The 17,103-nt window shown below is 44.3% G+C and overlaps 1 protein-coding gene across 1 annotated transcript in view; it reads left to right on the plus strand.

Annotated features, from left to right (window-relative positions):
• LOC147684257 (putative cation-transporting ATPase 13A4) overlaps positions 1 to 17,103 on the plus strand; it is a 301,484-nt gene that overhangs the window by 283,146 nt on the left and 1,235 nt on the right. Inside the window, exon 29 of the mRNA XM_086944654.1 lies at positions 10,572 to 10,652. Coding sequence (XP_086800780.1) covers positions 10,572 to 10,652 — 81 coding nt within the window. The remainder of the gene's footprint in view (positions 1 to 10,571; positions 10,653 to 17,103) is intronic.

Genomic DNA, 17,103 nt, shown 5'->3' on the forward strand with positions numbered 1-17,103 from the left:
AGTCCGTTCCAAGGATTGCTTGTTCGGGTAACTGAGGAATCAACCCCACAGTCAGAGTGGTACCTTCATCCTTCGGGTGTCTTATTCTTACTTGTGCAGTTGGATAGGGTTTTGTGTCCCCGTGAACACACCTGATGGCTACTGCTCCATCCACGGGACCTATGTGGCCACCCAAATCCTGAGGCCGTACTACACTATGTCGACAACCCGTGTCGGCTAAGGCGGTTACTTTCTGTCCGTTCACAGACACAGTGCAATGATATGGGGGTTGTGTTCTTTCTGAGGACGAACAATAATAATTACGCACCACCCCTATTTCCATGGGTTCTTCCTTCTCTTTTTGTGGACAAAATCGCGCTATGTGGCCCATACCTCCACATTGGTAACACTGTGGTCCCATTGGGGCCCGAATCATGGGTGTGCCGGGTACAATGGCTATAGCTTCAGGTTTTTTCTGTGGAAGTGGGCGAGAGGGTCGGTGGGGTACAGGTCCACTTGTTTTCCCGGAAAATTCATTACCTTTTTGGAGTTCTTGAGCCCTACTGTAAGCACTCGCAATCTCTACTGCTGTCTCAAGCGTTAGATTGGCTTGTTGTCGAACCCACTTTTGTATAGGAGGATGAAGGGAGGTTAAATATTGCTCTAAATAAATCTTTGCCATAATGCCGTTTTTGTCGGTGGTTGCAGGTTTCAACCATCTGTCGGCCATGTCTTTTACTCGGAAATATAAAGCTCGTGGCGTCTCCTGTGGACCCTCTTTCATTTGACGAAACTTTTGTCTGTATGATTCATCGTCAATTCCTAAACGTTCCATGATACATTTTTTTATATCTGTGTATGCGACACCTCCTTGTACCGTTGCCGCTTGATAAGCTGCTTGTAAATCACCTGAAAGTAGTGGCCCTAAGTACTGTCCCCATTTATCTGCAGGCCATGATGCTGCGGTCGCCATTCTTTCAAAGTTAGTAAAGAAAAAATCGGGGTCTTCCCCACTTACATATCGCTGTAATACAACGGAGGGCAACGTTGTAGGACCTCTCTGTTGTCCCAATGCCTCTGTCAGTTTGCCCAATGCTGTCTCTTGCGTTTGCCCTTGACCGGTGATAACTTGTTGTATTTTCGCGCGGTCTTCTTCCACTACAGTCAAGAACCGTTCCATCACCTTTCCCAGGTGTTCTTGATTTTCGGCCATCTTGGCGAGGGCGGCCTCCATCACGCCTTGCGATCCCACTTCTGACACCACTTGTGGGAGCGCAGGTCGGATAAACAGGCGTGGAGGCAAAAGATAGTTTCGAATTGGTTGTTTATTAATAACAGATGGATGGGTAAAGGTTCGTGAATCAACGTGAATGTCCTCGTCCGTTTCTTCCGCTGGTATAGGGGCGATGTTATAGATGTTTCCCGGCTCCTCGTCTTCGGAGTCTTCAGGGTTTTCCCGGAGGCTCATAAAAGAAGCGGAAAAAGAAAGGGGCCGTCAGACTACTTGTTCTATATAGTTAGTTTAGCAGGATACCGTCACCACACCACGTGTCCTGTCTCTAGTACTTTCCGTGTAGAATTAAACAAACAGGTCCAAGTATCAAGAAAAACAAAAAAAGGTTTAAACTAGGCTACGGTTGAACAGAACTGAGGCATAGCGTTCATATTGTCCATGCAAGAAAACAACCATGTACCCTCGGTCACCACAGCCTATTGGGATGCGTAACCGTCAACAATCACAGAAATGAGTAGTGTGAGTTGATACCTTTCTCAGTGTCAACTCCCGGTTCAACAAATTACACGACACTTCTACGTTTCACCAAGAAATTACCACGTTATGTCAGGATAACTGAATAGGTATTTGCTAAGTCAAAGAATCAGTTTAACATCACTGTTTTCACACTCTACCCTCAGTCCCTTGTAACACCCCACTCACCGGCCCTGCCGTAACTCTCCAGAGTCACGGCCGCTCTCCAGCATCCTCCGGGGGACTCCACCAGTCCTCACACCAAGGTTCGTCTGCTTCCTCTTCAGCGACGTCGTCGTTCCGGAGTCTTGATCCGCTGGCTCGGTTCCATTGAAAAGGGTCCGTCTTTTCCACTGGCGTCTCCTCTCCTGGCGTCTCCTCCGCTGGCGTTTCTTCGGCTGGCGTCTCCTCCGCGGTTTTCCTCTTCCAACCCAACGCGCCTTCGTCCTGGTAAACTCGCCTTTTCATTGGTTCACTAGGTGCACCTCCGGGGTCAAGCCCAACCTCTTCCGGGTCCTGACTATCGTTGGCTCTCTGTAGGAATACGGAAAGACGGCATGGAGTTTCAGATTTGGGAGTGTCCGATAAGTCCGTGGACGAATTAGGAGACGTAATTGCCCATGGAGCTACAGCGGTGAGTTCTTCCTCACAGGGGGCTTTTACATAGTGATAAAAAGTCTTGTGAGCTAGTGATCCTGCAGGACCGGTAGATGGGCTTAAGACATGTTGACCTTGCATTTACAATTTCTGCATTAGGGCATATAAAAAATAAGTGTTCCAAATTTTGGTTGCCTCCTTGACAAAGGGTACAAAGGGCAGAGCTGTCGGGCCTCCAAGAGGAAGTAAAGGTTTGTACAGGAAGTGTTCCAAGGCGCAACATCATAATTGCACGCCTTGCGCCATGTTGAAGAGTATACTCTAGGTAAGGCTGACGTTGTTTGTATTCCTGCGAGGCTACATAAAATTTATATGACAATAGACTATTACAATGAGAGTGATCAATCTCGTAGCTCAATTTGGGAGTGAAGTTTTTTAGAAAAAGTTTGAGTTGAGCTGGTGACCACGTAGACAAAATTTCCACATTGACTTTTGCAAGCTGTAGAGCCTCTCGCATATTTTTAGTAAAGGTAGTATGAGTAGAGCTACTCTCGAATGTCTCTACTTTTAGCAATCTTCTTAAAGTACCTTCTTTTGAAAGAAGAAGATTATGGGCCCACCTTATGATGCTCGCTATAGCTGTAGCATATGCGCTCGTGATGGTACATTCCAGTCTCAATGCCTGTACTGGGGTAGATGTTGAAATCTTCAGTAGTTTTTTCAATATTCTTCCTTCTGTTAAATCCATATATGACCATTGATTTAGAGGAATATATTCCGATGCATAGGACAGGACCGGTGTGATTTTAGCTCGATAGACTTGAATCAGTGCAGAGGTATGTCTATGTCCAGTGGCCGAATATAAGCGTGACAAGGCCCCAGCATGCAGATCACTTTTCCTTTTCAGGTGGTTGATTTGATTGATGTTGCTCATGTTTTGTGAGAAAATTCTACCCAGATATGTATACTCCTTTACTTGTTCTAGTTTCTCACCTCCCAGCTTCCATTCGTACCGTACCCTTTTCTTCTGATTTGAAAAGGCAACCACTTTTGTTTTGTTCGTATTTGGGATTAGGTAATTTTTCCTTGAGTACTTATATAAAATATCTAAAAGATTTTGTAGTCCGAAAGGTGTTAGGTCAAACATGACTATATCGTCTGCATACAGCAGGGAATGGATATATTCAGTGGCTATCTTAGGAGGAGTACATATCCCTTGCTGCAGTTGGGAAGGTAGGTCACTTAAATACAGTGAGAATAAAATTGGAGCCAAGAGGCACCCTTGTTTCAGGCCATTTGATGTTCGTATTACCTTCGATAGGCCCTTGTCACTTCCCATTTGGACGCGGCACCAGGTGTCACTGTGTAGATTCACTATCAGATGTAATAGCTGCTCCGGGATCCCCATTATTCTCAATTTTGACCACAGGGTCGGTCTATCCACTCGATCGAAGGCTGTCGAGTAATCAATGAACGCTGCGTAAATAGTTTGTTTTTTCCCTGTTGCGTACTTATCTAAAATAGTTTGGAAGATTGCTACATTGTCAGTGACAGAATGGTGTGGGCGAAATCCGGACTGAAATTTAGGAATTAGACCTAATGAGAAAGCCCAATTTTTCAGCCTATCCAGGATTTCTGCTGCAAAAATCTTCCCAGCAGCGTCCATGAGGGCAATTTGCCTATAATTTCCCGGTGTGTTTCTTTTTCCTTTTTTGAAAATCGGGATTATGATACTTCCTTTCCAGGAATTTGGCATTTGACCACTGTCGAATACATAGTTAAATAGCGGCGAGAGCACCGTTCCCCACTCTTTATGGTCAATTTGGTAGACCTTGACAGGTATCTGATCGGGGCCAGATGCACCTGTGCTCCTTGCCTTCCTGATATTCATAGAGACTGACACTGCCGACGTTTTATTGATCTTAATATCTTTAGTTTCCACGTTTTCTCCTCCCACTTCTTCATTTTTAATATATTGATTCTGTTTGTATAGCTCACGTAGGTATATGTCCCAGTTTTCTTCTGATACAGGTGTAGCCTCCAGCTTTTTTTTGGATCCTGTCATAGTTGCGATCAGTGACCAATATTTACGTTGAATATTATGTTTAGCTGCTAGCTGGATTTCAGTCCAATTAAAGTCCTGCTTCAGTTTTTTCTGTTTAGTTTTTTCTCATCGTATTTGATTCTTTAATCTATTGATTTCCTTTTTGTTTACTGACGAGAATTCCAGATACTGGGCGCGTATCAGTCTGTTGATTTGTTTTACGACTGGTTGATTCCAGTTTTTATTCTTGTTTTTCCATTTTCTTTTTGCTGGGCTGTGGTATTCTAGCTTACTTTGCAGAGCTTGTTTGAGATTATTCGTTAGATGTTCAAAGTTCTTTACAGGGTCATCTGAATATATGTTGGTCAATATATTGGTTTCAGTAATTAGTTGCCGCAGATATTCCAGATTTTCTGTCCCCCAGTAAATGCGACGCCTAGTTGTGTTTACTTCCGTTTTTTCTGTAAGAAATAGTGGCTGGTTATAAAAAGAGGACGGTGCAATCCAGTGGGTTGAAAGGTTTAAAAGAGCGTGATCACTTTCTGCAGTGAATATTATCGAAAGTTGACTCATTTGTTCTTTTCCTTCGATCCCGCATATAAAGTAATCAATAGTTGAAGGAGATCCATTTCCTTGCCGTGTGTATGTTGCTGGTATATCACCATTGATGTTACCGTTTAATATAATCCCATTAATGCCAGAGAGAAAAGCTAGTAGTGCGCGTCCCCTCTTATCCGATTTAGTTCCTTTTGGGAATTCAGGGAGTGATGATTCCAGAGATTCCTCTTTGAGGAGACGAGCCCATTTCTTTATCTCGCAGTTAGAAATTTTAGCATTCAAGTCCCCCATTATGAGGTATGGCAAGTGAGATTGATCATCAATTATATGAGTGATAATTTCCATTAGGCGGTGAAACAGCAAATCATTATTATTACTGCTGGGAGGTGCGTAAATATTGAAAAGTAATATTTTTTCTAGTTTGGCTGAGGCATGGGTTCTAAGGGATACTTTTAAACATTGTAGATTGTCTGTGTTTGTGTTAATTATTTCCTGTGACCAAGAGTGATCTTCTTTTAATAATATTGCCAGACCACCCTTGGCGTGTCCCCTTCTTGATCTTTTAGCCAATGTTTCGTATACATAGTATCCTCTTTGAGTAAAGGTATTGATTAACCATGTTTCCTGGAGGGCGATGATTTCAGGGGAATTTTTAATTGCATGTTTCATTTTTTTATCAGTTTTCCCTGCCAGGTTCCAGGACAATAGCGTCAGACCTTTGCTAAACTTCGCGTTGTTGTGAATTTACCATTTTTTTGCTGTTTAAGGTTTCTGATAACCATGCCCATGATTTTATTGAGTTCTCAGTGTTGCTAAAGGTGGAATTCCGAGACCAGACTGACCTCTCTCCTTGAATTACTTGTATTTTAAGTAGATCTTTCCTCATAGTACTTGATGCTAGGTCTCCCCAATTAGAACTGTTGTTTTCTTTTCTTCTGTGGGTTTGTCCTAATATACCATTATTTGAGTTGTTGGTTTTAAAATCTTCCACCGAGATTACATCATAGCCATTTTTGTGAAGAATTTCCTTCTCTCTGATTATTATTCCAGGCAAAACCGATGAATAAAAGGATACCTGTACTAGTTTGTTATTTTCTTTTATTGGAAACAGAACTAAGTCAATTTCTTTGCTGGTCAGAGAATTCAAGGATGGAATTTCTTGTAATAGATTGATGATTTTACCGCGATTAAACGGCTCCTTATCTGAAGGAAATAGCTCTTCAATAGTTATGTGTTTGGATGGATTTATTTCCCATGATTGGAAATTATTGTCATATGGTTCTTTTATGTCCATGTTATTTTGCGATGTAGGTCTATTTTCTATCGGAGGACAAAATTCATCTGCTTCAGGATTTAAGGGTTTTTCTGATGATGTTTTTTGAATTACTGGAGTGTTCACCAGATTTACAGGATTAAATTTTTGGAATTTGAGCCTATTCCCTTTTTTCCTCTGTATTCTCCTCATAGGTTTTCTCTTCTTCTTCCCCTTTACTTTTTCCCTAGTATTACTTTTTTCAGACTGTTCTCTTTGGTTGAAATCCTGTTCAGCAGTAACTCCTGATAGCTCAGTTTTATTTTTTCCGATAATCTGATCGCGATTGTTATCGGATACTTTATTCGAAAAAATCGGATAGTGTTTGGTATTGTTCTCAGCTTTGATTTCCAGTTCTTCTTTGAACAGTTTTTTAAGTGAATATGTGATAGGAGATTTTTCTTTGTTTTTTGATCCGTTAGTTTTATTGTTGATTATTAGTACGTCGTTCGTTTGTGTGCTTGCTTCCTGTTGTTTTGGGGTGGCACTTCCATTTTATGAAATTCATCTGTTTGTTGTGATTCGACTTCTCCGGTTTGTTTTGATGAGACTTTAGTTAGATCTTTTTTCTTTTTTTCTTCAACCAGGAATTTAAGTATTCCTATTTGTACGTCTAAAGTATCATCTGAGTTAGCTAAAATGTGTCCAAGATGTGTTAGTACTGAATCCAGAATTTCTTGCAGTGAGAAGAGTGCTTTAGATATGGGAGAGGCAGTGTTTCCAGAGTTTAGGTTTATAAAATTTGGGTCTGATAAATTGGTCAGATTAGAAAAAAGGTTAGGTGATTTTTCTGGCGAACTGGTTTGGGGATGTCTTTGACTTAGCAATATTTCTTTATTTTCTTCTTCGGTCTTTGAGTTATGATTTGCGGATACGTCGAAAAATAAGTCGTTGTCCTGATTTTTTATAGGTGTTATAGTTGTTATTTGAGACACAACTAGACGAGATTTTTGACATTCTTCCGAAGGAGAGTAATTTGCCAAATTACTCTCTATTGTTATTTGACCTTGTTTGTTGGATTTCTGGTCAGAAAAATGTAACGGATCAGGTTCAACCAACTTATTTTGATCATCATTAGAGTTTGGGGAAAGAAACTTTTTCTTGGAGAGGGTAGAGAAGTATTCACTTATAGCAGGAGTGCTTGATATTTGTCCTGGTTTTAGTGACTTGTCTACAGATTTTCTTACAGCTGCGTCCGTCCCCATTCGCCTCATGTAGATTGTCCGTGAGCGTAGTTTTTTTAGCGCCCTCATACTTGGGGACAGAAATCTATTTTATAGATGTAATGTATAGTATTAATAATATGCTGTGGCTTGTCTTAATCACACTATCTCAGTTGATCAGTAAAGGAATGAGGGTTTTTTACACGTATGAATCAAAAGTTTAGTTGAAGAGTTTCCTCTTGTAGTGAGCGTTAGTGGGGTGGCCCGTCCCGTCCTCGGTCGTCCCCGGACGGCCACAGACGGCCCGCCCTTTTGCCCGGGCTTATCCCCGCGCTTGGTCCCGCGCGCGTCCCGCGTCGCGGGATGCGAGATGTTATCTATATACGTTTCGTTGGGGGCGTGTCCGTGGGCGGTTCGCCTGGGGGAAGAGGAACCAGGTGATCTCCGCTAAGGATTCTGGTCCTCGCAGTCCCCCAGGCTAGGTGCTCTCGCTGTTTGCACACTGGCCTCAACCCCTCTGACTCCAGCTGGGAGCGACAGGCAGAGCGTGCCGAGTGCAGCTCACGCTCACACCAGCGAGTCAGGGGGAGGCAGCGCCACGACACAGTGAGGAATCAGCGTCAGCTTCAGACAGCCAGCACAGGCTGCAGACGGTAAAACGAGTTCTCTTGCTCAGCAGAAGTAGAAACAGTAGATCAGCAGCAGTTTTGAGCTCCTGTGAGTGGCGCCCGCGAAGCGGGTGTCACGAATCTTTAACCAGGTCGTTGGGGGCGTGTCCGTGGGCGGTTCGCCTGGGGGAAGAGGAACCAGGTGATCTCCGCTAAGGATTCTGGTCCTCGCAGTCCCCCAGGCTAGGTGCTCTCGCTGTTTGCACCCTGGCCTCAACCCCTCTGACTCCAGCTGGGAGCGACAGGCAGAGCGTGCCGAGTGCAGCTCACGCTCACACCAGCGAGTCAGGGGGAGGCAGCGCCACGACACAGTGAGGAATCAGCGTCAGCTTCAGACAGCCAGCACAGGCTGCAGACGGTAAAACGAGTTCTCTTGCTCAGCAGAAGTAGAAACAGTAGATCAGCAGCAGTTTTGAGCTCCTGTGAGTGGCGCCCGCGAAGCGGGTGTCACGAATCTTTAACCAGGTCGTTGGGGGCGTGTCCGTGGGCGGTTCGCCTGGGGGAAGAGGAACCAGGTGATCTCCGCTAAGGATTCTGGTCCTCGCAGTCCCCCAGGCTAGGTGCTCTCGCTGTTTGCACCCTGGCCTCAACCCCTCTGACTCCAGCTGGGAGCGACAGGCAGAGCGTGCCGAGTGCAGCTCACGCTCACACCAGCGAGTCAGGGGGAGGCAGCGCCACGACACAGTGAGGAATCAGCGTCAGCTTCAGACAGCCAGCACAGGCTGCAGACGGTAAAACGAGTTCTCTTGCTCAGCAGAAGTAGAAACAGTAGATCAGCAGCAGTTTTGAGCTCCTGTGAGTGGCGCCCGCGAAGCGGGTGGCACGAATCTTTAACCAGGTCGTTGGGGGCGTGTCCGTGGGCGGTTCGCCTGGGGGAAGAGGAACCAGGTGATCTCCGCTAAGGATTCTGGTCCTCGCAGTCCCCCAGGCTAGGTGCTCTCGCTGTTTGCACCCTGGCCTCAACCCCTCTGACTCCAGCTGGGAGCGACAGGCAGAGCGTGCCGAGTGCAGCTCACGCTCACACCAGCGAGTCAGGGGGAGGCAGCACCACGACACAGTGAGGAATCAGCGTCAGCTTCAGACAGCCAGCACAGGCTGCAGTCGGTAAAACGAGTTCTCTTGCTCAGCAGAAGTAGAAACAGTAGATCAGCAGCAGTTTTGAGCTCCTGTGAGTGGCGCCCGCGAAGCGGGTGTCACGAATCTTTAACCAGGTCGTTGGGGGCGTGTCCGTGGGCGGTTCGCCTGGGGGAAGAGGAACCAGGTGATCTCCGCTAAGGATTCTGGTCCTCGCAGTCCCCCAGGCTAGGTGCTCTCGCTGTTTGCACCCTGGCCTCAACCCCTCTGACTCCAGCTGGGAGCGACAGGCAGAGCGTGCCGAGGGCAGCTCACGCTCACACCAGCGAGTCAGGGGGAGGCAGCGCCACGACACAGTGAGGAATCAGCGTCAGCTTCAGACAGCCAGCACAGGCTGCAGACGGTAAAACGAGTTCTCTTGCTCAGCAGAAGTAGAAACAGTAGATCAGCAGCAGTTTTGAGCTCCTGTGAGTGGCCCGGACTCCTTTTTATCTTTACTGTACCCACCCGTTTTGCATTTTTTATTACCACCTGAGCCTGCGCCCCGATAGATATTTTGCAGTATTAGAATAATCTGGTGAGGGATACCAAGTCTACCAAGAGCCAAAAAAAAGTATTCCAATTGACCAGGTCGAAGGCTTTTTCCGCATCTACCATCATATTACAAGCCGGGGTTAAATTGGTGTTACAATAATCCAACACCTGTATTAAAAATCGGTATTTGCGGCCATTGATCTACCAGCTATAAACCCGGACTGGTCTTTGTGAATCTTTTCCTGAGCTGCGGGTGGAAAATGTTGCACCCAGACCATCATTAAGATTATATAATCAGCGTTGAGGAGGAAAAAGTCCAAGAGAGAAAGTGGTCTGTCTTTGCATCCCCCTTTCTGACCTCGTAAACAGAAATCGCAAGGCAAATCACTTTATATCCAATACCAGGCAAGCGGGTCATGCCCCCGAAATATGAACCCATTGAGACTCCAGGGTAGGGGCCCCTCACCCCGCAGGAGATCCTGCAACATTTATCCAACACAGAGAAATGCAAAAAACACAGTTCAAAATGTGGTTGATTTTCTGCAGGACACAGATATACCTGTTCATATTTCAAAATAATAAAACATTTCTAATAACTCCTAAAAAAAAGTAATATCCTCAACCAGCTGCTCAGTCGGCCACACCACTATTGCAAAGCTTTCACACCGTTGTCACACTGCTCCGGGTGAGCCAATGAAAGATAAAAATAGGCTTGGCTCCTCCCTCCAGTCCTGTCTGAGGAGCAGCCACAGCAGCCAAGATCTAACTGATCAAATATAACAATGTTTGTTTTCTACACACAAACACACACACGCACACGCATGCACACACACACACACAGTGTAGGTTGCCGATAAGATCTAGTAAACTCAATCACTGTGTTTTTTCCATTTAGCTGGTTTGCACTCCCACTCACTGGAGGACTTCCTTGATCATAATGCTGATTGTGCATTGCATTGCAGTCTACACGGTGGAGGTAAGATGTTTGTTCTCCTTCATTTGCTGATCCCAAAAACATACCTGTGGTGTACGGTAATAAGATTTTAATGAGCAGGATCTTTCCCATCATTTGATAATATATAAGGGTGGTGCAAAGGGGAAATTTCATGTGTAAACAATGGATCCAAGGATGCACCAGAACATGCAGTGTCCTTTCCTGCATACACAGCAGAGGGGAGTAGTCGTACGACAGAGAGGGACAGATTTACAAACTGATCGCTCTATAAGTTGTGTCGTGCTTGTGTCTTTGATATACTCTACTCCTGAAGTGCTGGGCCAGTTTTACTGTACAGTTGATATGCCTTCGCGAATTGCATCAGTGTAAAATATTCCTTAAGATCAGAAGTAAGACATGCCGCTTCGAGAATCAGGTCTGGAAATTGATGTGTCATCCACTCCTAAGACTGGAGTAAGACTTAAGTACGCACAGCTGGTTTTTGATTCAGGCATATAATCCTCTGTGAGTGAGAAACGACCTAGAGAAGCTGGAATCATTGGACACTGGCACTCCCTGGATCCTGCGTTAGGTCTCGGAAACAGAGGTCGCACTGGACAAGGGCAAGGCCTGCACAGCTTGAGGGCGGAACACCCTCAGCTTGACAGAGTACTTGGAACAGCTGCTGTGGTGGGGTGACAGTAGATCTAAATCAGGCCCTGAGACTTAGTGGCACAGACCTGCCTCTAGATATATATCACCTAGAGACAGTGGGCTGAGTAGGCAACAGTTCCTACCCACCAAGGTGAAACCTTTAGCCAGGTGCAGCTCAGGCATCACACATATTAAGCAGTGATGTTCGTACACCTATATATGAGTCCAAACCTTCAAGAAGACACCATACAAGTAGCAAATAGCAACTTCATTACTACAAAGTCCACTTCCAACACATAAGAAACTATTGTTATGCTTGATTCTGAACAGGGAATGTTGACTCTCGATATCTCTTCCATCACTAGATAGATGCCTGGTACCTTTGGCGCTAAAGGGGTTGCAGTACCCTGCGCACAAAAACCTTTGTCTATCCTCCCCGTTTCAAGACAGGCAGACCTTAAGTATTCTGTCAACATAGCCCCTGGTGGATCGGCAACAGAATACTTCCTCCAGTGGCCCAACAGAGCGAGAGCCATCAGATGAAGGAAATTACACTGCTCACTCTATATATATAGTGTCATGTCATTTTCTTTGTCCGTTGCTGCAAAAGAAAACTCCCAGAGTGTGGGGTGTGCTTAGATTTTGGTTTCACAAACAAACTCTACCACATTACAAGTGCATTATAGGCTCTTGTCGTACGGCGCTGAGAGAGTATCCTCCCTGCAAACCCTAACTAAGGGCCTCGAATGTTTTTAAAGGTGTTTCTACTACTATATAGCCAAGCTGGCAAGTCTGTAAACTGATCATTAAATTGTACATAATACTCGTGGGGGCAATGGATGCTTCACTCAGGGGTTGGTTTTGTTTTTCTGAAGAGCTTTCCTGCTATTTATTTCAAAATTACCTTTATTATGATTGAAAGAGTAGGTTCTGGTATGTCTCTGGGTAATTGATTAGTTATGTTTTCTGTTGCTTCCACCACATCACAGCATGCAGGTATGGCTTATGGGTGGAAACCTACATCTAGAACTATTATACCTTATCCAGTAAAATACCCAAATATACAGAAGCTGTTTTGAGAAGGTGTAAAGGTTTGTGAGGATGTGACTGGTACTGTGTCCAGAGCAAAGGTGTCCCCTCACATAGCAAGAATAATACATTTTTAATGACATGAGCAAAGTAGAAAACAACCCAGGTCCTTCCACCTTCCAGGGCCCGGTAAAGAGAAAATGCTATGCATAAAAGATATGGCTGCACTCACCCGGCGTACTCAACCTTAACCATTGTGCTCTCTCAGGGGTTGGTGGCAATTCAATTAAAATAATCACTCTGTCTCTTTCTCTGCTGCCTCCTTCTCGCTCTTTACTTCACATTAGACTCTCTCTTTAGCCTTCTCTCTGCACCTATTCAAACATCTCTACTTATCCCCTCATACTATCACAACTCAATCTACTGTTTCTCTCTGTGCCACCTCTACATCTCTGCCTCTTAACCCCTTTCCATGCCTCAACTCTCTGTCTCACTCATTCCTCGTCTCACTCTACACCTCACTCCAAAGATTCCACCTCACTTCTCTGTATCAGTTCTCCATCTACCTCATATATCCATCAAATTCAACTCTCACTTTGCCTCACCTCTCTATCTCCATCTCTTCACCGCTCTATACCTCATCTCTCTACATCCCTTTATACCCTATCATCACACTCTACCAAACCCTTCCTCATTTGTTATACATATATACATCTATTCACCATACGTCTTTCTCTCTACCTCACAAGTCTCTAACTACCTTACCCTCTGTTTTGTGTATTTGTAAAGCATACTATCTCCTTGAGGGTATTCTGGTCTTGAGCAGAAGTGTGTTTCTAGCCCTGCCTATGGTAGGTTGGTTAACTGAAATGCCAGGTCTTCGGCTACTTGCAGAATTCAAGAAGACAGGAGGAGGCCTTTATGTGGTGTGGGAGGCTGTTCCATGCTTTAGAAGTGATGTAAGAGAATGCGCATCCACCTGATCTGGTTCTATTTATGTGTGGGATGTGTGCGAGTAGGAGTCCTGTCTCTGGGGATTTGGTAGAAGGAGATGTTTAGTGCCTTGAAAAAGCACGCAAGGAATTTGAAATGAGCAAATTTGTGTATTGAGAGGCAGTGGGGCTCAATGAGGTGTGGAGTGATATGAATTCTGAGTGGGAGGTTGAGGGTGAATGTAGCTGCCTGAGTCTAAATGGTTCTTAATCTTCTGGCGAGCTGCTTAGTGACTCTGTCATAAAGGGTGTTCCCGTAGCTTAACTCGCTAGTACCTAGATTTTGTGTGTCAGTTTTTCCAGTGTTGCGTGAGAACAGATTGAGGATCTTCCTCAGCATCTTAAATGTGTGGAAGGAGGATGTGGTTGCAGTGTTGACTTGTGCAGTAATAATCAGCTTGGTGCTGATGATTTTTCCCGGATCCTGGCATGGGTGCTGGGTGTGGGTGCAAGTTTCGCCGGCCACCATTTGGAGTCTGATGATGAGGTGTTATTGCCAAAGATCACTACTTGTGTTTTGTCGGTATTTAGCTTGAGACAGGTGGCCTTCACCCTGCTTACGACTTCGGTCATGAAGGTGGAGACCTTGCTTCTTGTGTTGGAGGTCAAATCTGGGAGGCAGAGTATGAGTTGTGGGTCATCAGCATTGAAGGAGAGGGTAATGTCCTGTGTGCAGATGACATTGGCCAGAGGGATCATGTATGCATTGAAGTGGATGGGGCATCAAAATCACCTCTCTCTCTGGGAAACAGCCATTACAACGCAACTTTCACAACGCACTACCATTACAAAAAAACTTTTACAACGCAAGACCCATTACAACGTATGCCATTACAACGCAGGTGCTATTAGAACGCATGCCATTACAACGTAAGTATGAGTAAGTATTTAATTTAATTAATATTACTCTAATTTTAATTTAATTTACTTACATTTTTTACATTAATTTTATTAAAATTTAATTTAATATATTTAATTTAATTTAATGTAATTTTAACCCCTACACCATCCAACACTTACCCTACTATTACACCCCCCTGGAGTTAGAATAGTGATTTTAACTCCTACACCATCCAACACTTACCCTACTATTACCCCCCCCCCCTGGAGTTAAAATAGTAATTTTAGCCCCTACACTATCCAACACTTACCCTACTATTAAACACTTACCCTACTATTACCCCCCCCCCGGAGTTAGAATAGTAATTTTAACCCCTACACTATCCAACACTTACCCTACTATTACACCCCCCTGGAGTTAGAATAGTAATTTAAACCCTACACTATCCAACATTTACACTACTATTACATTCCAAAAAATTAATATTAAAAAATACTAACCCATACTTACTTTGTAATGGCATGCGTTGTAATAGCACATGCGTTGTAATGGCATGCGTTGTAATGGATCTTGCGTAGTAAAAGTTGCGTTGTAATGGTATGCGTTGTGAATGTATGCGTTGTAACATCATACATTCCTCTCTCTTCCTCACCTGTCTATCAGCTTCATCTCTTTTCTCCTTCATCTCACTTCTCCTCCTATTCGGCCTTCTTTCTCTCTGCCTCACTGCTCCTCTTTGCTTCCCTGTCATTAAAGACTCTTCTCATTTTTCTCCTCTCTTTTTTTCTCATCACTCTCTCTTGCAATAGTCTACCCTGCACTCACTAACTCTCCTCACTACTTCTGAATCTATACATCTCTCTGATTCTGGTTCTAATAGCCTCTCTTTCTCACTTAACTGTCATCCTACCTCAACCATCACTGTAGTCAACCACCCTCCCTACATTTACTTCCCCCACTCTTAAGCTCTCTAACTATCTACCTCACTCCAAAACCTTACATACTTCTTTGTAATTTCTCCATCTATCTCTCTCTCTTTCTGCTTTCCTGTATCTTTCTGGCTACATTACCTTTTTTCTCTTTACCTTACATCTATTCCTACCTCACCAATCTCTCTGCGATATCTCTGTCTCTACTTCATCTCCCTCACTCTGTTCACAGCTCTGTCCTTCTTCTTTCCCCAGCACCCTCTATGGTGGTGTTGCTACATGCTATAATTTTCCCAAACAATCTTACAGTCTCTGTCCTGCTCAATGTTTTTGTCCTTTGTCAAAATTATCGAGTCATCTATTTCTTTCTTTACTACTTCGACAACCACTGCAACCATGTGTTGCTGCTCCAAGTCCTTATTCTTCTCTGTGTATTTTTCACACCCGTTTGCAATGAATACCTCTATATTTCATCTCCTCCAGGTCCTGAATGTCCTACTTGAAATGCCTTTAACAGGGACGTATCCATCCTCGTTAATAAATACTCCACTTGTGGCCCATCACCTTAAGAAATGAGGCCTCACCCTCTCTTCAGTGACCTGGACTAACATTCTTTGTCATTATGGTCTTATGTTATGTTAAAGGCATTTGATATAGCGCAGAAGGAATCACACCTGGAGCTGTGTCTTGGCTGCAGCAGCCAGAGGTGGCAAGTGCCTAGGACCCATTAAAATAACCTTGGGGCATATTAACAAGGGCAGTATTACTGCTTTAGCTGCACTTTTTGTATTGCCCTATCAGCAAGCTGTCGCTAACAGTTGTTAGCGACAGCTTTATGGCGAAAGCGACCATTTTGGGTGCTGCTTTGCATGTCAGCGATATTTATCGCTAATGACATGCAAAGGAGGCGTTCCCAACTTGAAAGCGACTGAAAGCAGTCGCAAGCACACCTTCCACCTTTTACCAAGGCCCGCGAACCAAAACAAAACGCATGCTAACCGCGGTTATCGCTGGATTTTAAAACATGCTAAAATCCTGACTCAGCCATTGTTTTCTATGGGAGGTAGATTCTACGGCTGAATCCTCACCTGCCTATTAGCGACCTTTTCCTTAGCGATGGGAATTCATCGCTGGAATTCCCGCGTTATTGCTGGAGAATCGCCGTTATCGCTGGTTTATTATCGCCTTGGAGATAAACGTTGATAATAACGCGTTATCTCCGCGATGTAAACCAGCGATAGCCGGTGATAAAAAATACATCCTTGCTAATAGGGCCCCATGTTTTTAGATGCTTAATGAAAGTAAAATGATCCTGAATCATACAAATTTGCAAAATTAGCTTGTTCAAGTGAAATGGGGCAAGGTGGGAGAAAGATCTGCCATCGAATCTAGCAGTTCAAATGTTTTGAGGTTTTAAAAGAGCTTGGTTTGCGGATCTGAGCTGGTATACGCTGCGTCTATTGAACAGGTAAGTGGGTAGCCGGGTAGTTAAAGCTTGGCGTGTTCAACAGCATAGTTCAAATACAGCCTGTTCCCTGGCAAGGAGCCAATGAAGGGTCCTCAAAATGGGAGCAGAGGCCGAACAGCGGCGAGGTTGCAGTCCAGGGTCGGCAGCAGTGTTCTGCACCACCTGGAGTTTGGTCATCCATGTCTAGTTTGCTGCTCCAAGCAGAGCATTCCGATATTATAGGTGACTGGTGGTCAGTGCCTGGACTAGAGTTTTTCTGGGAGCCATGGGAAGTTTATCCGGAGCAACCGCAGAGTGGAGAAACAATTGCCACATATGGTGCTAATTTGGTCCTTCGTAGAAATCCACGGTGGGATTGAATAAACAGAAAATGTGTACTAATATGAATGTTGTTTTGAAGAGTGGACTCCAAAATATATCTTACCAGTAGCCCAAAAAATCTTTAAGATGCCACTGCTATAAAACACACTGTACTATCAATGAAATACAAAAAATGTATTGGATTCAGTTAGATTGCCATGTTTAATATTCAATTTTAAAGTGATGTTTGTAGGAGCAAAATGATTGTGGAAGAAGACAT

This window comes from Lissotriton vulgaris, chromosome 11 (assembly GCF_964263255.1).
Source record: "Lissotriton vulgaris chromosome 11, aLisVul1.2, whole genome shotgun sequence".
Classification (NCBI taxonomy): Eukaryota; Metazoa; Chordata; class Amphibia; order Caudata; family Salamandridae; genus Lissotriton; species Lissotriton vulgaris.